The sequence below is a fragment of the Lucilia cuprina genome, chromosome 4 (genome assembly GCF_022045245.1).
Source record: "Lucilia cuprina isolate Lc7/37 chromosome 4, ASM2204524v1, whole genome shotgun sequence".
In the NCBI taxonomy this organism is placed as follows: domain Eukaryota; kingdom Metazoa; phylum Arthropoda; class Insecta; order Diptera; family Calliphoridae; genus Lucilia; species Lucilia cuprina.
In genome coordinates this window covers 44,464,026-44,469,276 of record NC_060952.1, presented here as the reverse complement: position 1 = coordinate 44,469,276, position 5,251 = coordinate 44,464,026, and the positions used below count along the sequence as shown (strand labels likewise).

The 5,251-nt window shown below is 31.4% G+C and overlaps 1 protein-coding gene across 1 annotated transcript; it reads left to right on the top strand.

Annotated features, from left to right (window-relative positions):
- The first annotated feature begins 336 nt into the window (after positions 1 to 336).
- LOC111674625 (larval cuticle protein A2B-like) lies at positions 337 to 1,093 on the top strand. The gene is made up of 2 exons (XM_023435281.2): positions 337 to 402; positions 498 to 1,093. The coding sequence occupies exons 1-2, from the start codon at positions 391 to 393 to the stop codon at positions 1,017 to 1,019; spliced, it is 534 nt and encodes a 177-aa protein (XP_023291049.2). The 5' UTR covers positions 337 to 390; the 3' UTR covers positions 1,020 to 1,093.
- The last annotated feature ends 4,158 nt before the right edge of the window (positions 1,094 to 5,251 follow it).

Below are 5,251 nucleotides of genomic sequence, written 5' to 3'. Positions count from 1 at the left end.
TTCGCGCAGGAATAATTTGTAAAATAAAAGTGAATTAAGGGAATTTGAATTTTCCGATAAACATACATACTTTTTTAAATGTATACCAATATTCTATTTTGTTTTTATACGTTAAACACTAAACTTATGAAGATGGAGAGTATTATACACTTCTATTTGTAAAACGCTTAAAAATTCAATTAACGTTTACGCACTAGTTAGTATGTTTGTTTTTGTTAGTATGTTTGTTTTTGTTATACCTGTACTTTTGATGATAATTTTCGTATTCATTTAATTCATTGTTTTTTATTATTTTGTCATTCTCATATAAAAGACCAAAGTAAACAATAAACCGACACAGTTTAAATTCACTTTCGTTGTTCAAAGCAACTCAAATTAAACAGTTCTAAAATGGCTTTCAAAGTAAGGATTATTTGAAAACATTTAGAATATCAATAGTAGTAGCATTCCTAAGGAATATTCATTTTACCATTTGTTTTTGATTTATATAATTTTAGTTCATCACATTTTTTGCTGCATGCCTCGCTGTTGCCAGCGCTGGTGTAATTCCAGCTGCTCCTTTGGCAGCCGTTGCCAAAGTTGAGGAATACGATCCCCATCCCCAATACTCTTATGGTTATGATGTTAAGGATGCCATCTCTGGTGACTCCAAGACCGCCGTAGAAACTCGTGATGGTGGTTTTGTGAAAGGCCAATACTCTTTGAATGACGCTGATGGTTACAGACGCATTGTTGACTACACATCCGACCCTATAAATGGATTCAATGCTGTTGTCCGTCGTGAACCTTTAGTAGCTGCTGTCGCTGCTCCAGTTGTTGCTGCTCCCGCTCCCGTCGTTAAGGCTGCCCCTGTTGTTGCCGCCCCTGCTGCCGTTCCTTTCACCTATGCTGCTGCTCCCGTTGCCGCTCCCTTCACTTATGCTGCCGCTCCCGTAGTCAAAGCCGCCGCTCCTTATGTTGCTGGACCAGCTGTAGTAAAGACAACTTTCGCATCTCCCCTTATCTCTTATGCTTACTAGATAATGGTTTTCGTTTCGTTTGTGACTGATAGTTGTTAAGGATAAATAAATATGAATTGATTGTTTATTATATATTTAAAAAAAAACACATTTTTTTAATTTTACATGTGGCCTCCGTTAGGTTGGTTAGTCTTCTAGTCTTGTAGACCGGAGGTGGTGGGTTCGATTCCCACCTGAAACACTGGTTAAGGAGCGCACAAGAGGCCCGATAGAGGCCTAGGTGTATTTTTACGGATTTGATGAACAGGAACACTTTTGCACAAATTTGGATCTGTGTAATTATTGCACATGAACACATAAATTCCGTTTGTAGTACATCGAAATATTGATAATAATTAGTAAATTGAATTAACGCGAATAATTGACTCAAAATTATTGCAAAGAAATTCGGTTTATAGAAATTCAAACTCAAATCCTCATCATCTCCAAACTTGGGAAATTTCTTCAGCAATGCAAAGACAATAGTTAATAATATATTTGGTATGGAGTACATAGAGGGATTATTAAAACTCAGTTTCAAAAATATTTTATAGAACTATATTGTATTTATTTTTCAGTTCATCACTTTCTTTGTTGCTTGCCTCGCTGTGTCATTACTGCTGCACAGTGGTATAGGAAAAAAAAAGAGGGAAATAATTCGGTAACTTCTAAACGGTTAATCCGATTTTAATGAAATTTGGTATGCACAAAGAGGAGGTGTTGTCGAGTTTAGGTTTTGAATTTGGACCTTATAGGCCAACCAGGGGCCCGGCGGGGGGTCCTCAAATTAGGACACCTCGTCTATGTTAAATTTATAAAACGATCCTATTTCTTTATTTGAGTTCCGATTTAAAAATTTTCGTACATAGAATCTTCTCATCGAGCACTATAAAAAATGTCGTCATAGCAGTAAATTATCTCTTATAGTTTAGGAGATATTCGCATTTGAAAATTAAAATTTTAAAATTTTTACCGTTCTTACTTTAGTTTTTTGATAATAGCGGGTCCAAATATTCCCGATTTTCGCCATTTCTTTTTTTATTCGCTTAACAACAAGTTTATATATCAAGCAGTGAAAGAATTATGTAAAAATCATGACGGAGTCCAAAGTTATAGGCATTTTAATTTAAAAAATTAAAAAAAGGCGATTTTTTGCCATTTTTTTGGGAAAAAAGTATCTTTTTCTTTTTAAGTTATCTAAAAAGTTTCTAAGAAGATGTATATAGAATTTATACTTTTTGAAAAGCTGACTTTACATAAAATACGATAAATGAAACAAAACCTAAAAATTTTTGATACCGAGGGGACCAGGTCCATCCAAAAAACCCTATTTTTTATAGAAAATTCAATTTTGAGCAAAAATTCTCAAATCGCATAGTCGATATCAAATTATAGTGACCTGTTTTATATGACCCAATATGTTCTTAATCATTTTGTAACGGGTTTCGATAACCCCGCCCCTGGTATGGATATAATAGGCAAAAAACCAAAAAATCCCATTTTTGGGATTTTTAAAACTTTTTTGGGAATTCCGGGATTTCTAATAAGAAAATTCGAACTTTTTATTTAATTTTAGATTTTGAGTAAAAAAATCTACCTAACTGTAAAATTTCATCAAAAAATATTCATAAATAAAATTTTTATTGCAATTTGAAAAATTTGTATCTTCGCAAAAACTGAATAAAAAACATTTTTTAATTTTTTTAAAAAAAGTATTCCGCGAATTTTTTTAATTTTCAAAAATTATATACAGTTTTGAAAAATAGACAAAATTACCTCTCCATTGCACTATTATTTTCATCCATAACGTTAACTCTTAAATTTGTTACATATATTAAAAAATTTTCAGGTATTATTTTTTAAACTGTAATGATTTTTACCCCTATAGGTCACTTTAATAGGTAGCTTATTAAAGTGACCTATTGAGGAAAAATTCATTACATAAGGATACGTTAGACATATTAGGTAGAATATCATAACCCTTTAAAAAATAATTTAATTTAAGTACCTGTAATTAATATATAAGACAGGTTTATATCTGTTTGTAATTATTTGTAATTTTCTAACCATGGCGATCGTACTAAAAAAAAAATGATTTGTGCTCCATTTTATTTGAACACTCTTCAGCTCCTTTTCAAGATAAAGTGAACTTCTTATTGAAATATATTGAAACTGCACATAAAAATAAAGTGGATAAAACTGATATATGTAAAATTGAAAATTTTATAAAATCAGTTGATATAAAACTGAAGAGTGTTCGGTATTCCATTGCTAAATTTCGATCGAAATTTTCTGATTGGCTGGATGAATGTGTAGAAGTTGCTATTTGCGTATCAACTGTTGGTGCTCCCTGTAAGCAGTATGAGGATTTGAGCTCAAAATCTAAGAGGAAAAGGTTATCAACTTCACTAGAAACCTTATCTAACGAAGAAGTTTCGGACACTTTTAAAGCAATGTTAAGAAAAGAAAAACAGCCTTTGGATGCCATAAAAATTGCAAATATTCTTCCAACCGCATCACCAAGACGACTGAAAAGAATTGTAAAGAGTATACCCACACCATCTTCTGATACAACGTTCACTGAGGAAGAAGCTATTGCGCTTATGTTGCAGCTGGGATTAAGTCGTGATAACTACATAACGTTAAGAAAGGCGCTATCTGAAAAAGGAGTGGATGTTTTACCATCATATGACAAAATAAATGAAAAGAAGAAAAGCATTATACCACCTCCTATTGAAATAACTGATCGGAAGGCTGTTATTGGACTCGGCGCTCTACTCGAAAATACTGCTTTAAGGATTGCTTCTGACTTTTCTTCAGACCAACTAAAAAAAATAAATTCTTGTGATCTTCAACTCATTTGTAAGTGGGGATGTGATGGATTATCAGCACTCTCGGAATATAAACAAATCAACACAAGTGAATCTTCTTCCGAGTATGGTACTGCTACATATGTGGTGATAAAAAATCAGAATTTTCGAATATTTCCAAGTAAAGATCAATAAATGAGGAAACATTACAATTTGGAATATCCCCCCTACATGCTCGCATACGATTTCTGGAACATTTTCTACATTTAGCATATGATTTAAAGTACAGAAGCATACCGGAAAATGCAAACAAAAGTGCAAATAACAATAAGGAGTTAATGGAAATGAGAGCCAGTGAGAAACGAAGAATTCAAGAGGAATTTAAAAAGCGGATGGGATTAAATATTGATAAACCACTCACAGGATATGGAAGCACAAACGATGGTAATACCGCTAGACGTTTTTTTAAACATTTTGAAACTACTTCCGAAATAACCGGAATTAGTATGGATTTACTGCAAAAGGTCAATATTATTCTAATGGCGATAAATAGCAAGCATAAAGTGAACGCAACAAAATTTGGAGAGTATTCTACAAAAGTTTCTAAATTACTTTTGGAATTATATCCCTGGAAAGAAATGACACCTACAGTTCACAAGATATTATGTCATGGAAAGGTCATCATAGAACATAATATTCTGCCTTTAGGAGAGCTTACAGAAGAACCCCAAGAATCGAGGAATAGAGACTTTAAGCATATTCATCAGTTTAGCTCAAGGAAGTGTTCTAGGCAGTCTCAAAATGAAGATATTTTTAATAATCTGATTCTATCTTCTGATCCTGTTTTATCTACTATAAGGAAACGCTGGATTTGCTACAAAACGTTAGCATTTGAAAATATTCATGAATTTAAAGATTTACTTTATCTTTTAGATATGGACTACTGTGATACCGATTATTTTACAAAATTATATTAATTTATAAAAAAAAAAAATAAATAAAGACTATTTTTATATAAAATAAATACTTGTTAATTTTTTTTAGGGATAAAGAATAAAAGATTAATCGTAAAAAGTGGCTGTAAAAATTCATAAAAATTTAGGTAGTAAAACATGCCTAACAAATGTATGGATGAAAATAATAGTACTAGGTAAATTCTCTAAAAGATGTTGAGTTTTCCCTAATTAATTTGTCACTTAAAAAACATTAGGTAGGCATGTTATATATCAATGGAAAGGTAATTTTGTCTATTTTTCAAAACTGTATATAATTTTTGAAAATTAAAAAATTCGCGGAATACTTTTTTAAAAAAAATTAAAAAATGTTTTTTATTCAGTTTTTTGCGAAGATACAAATTTTTCAAATTGCAATAAAAATTTTATTTATGAATATTTTTTGATGAAATTTTACAGTTAGGTAGATTTTTTTACTCAAAATCCAAAA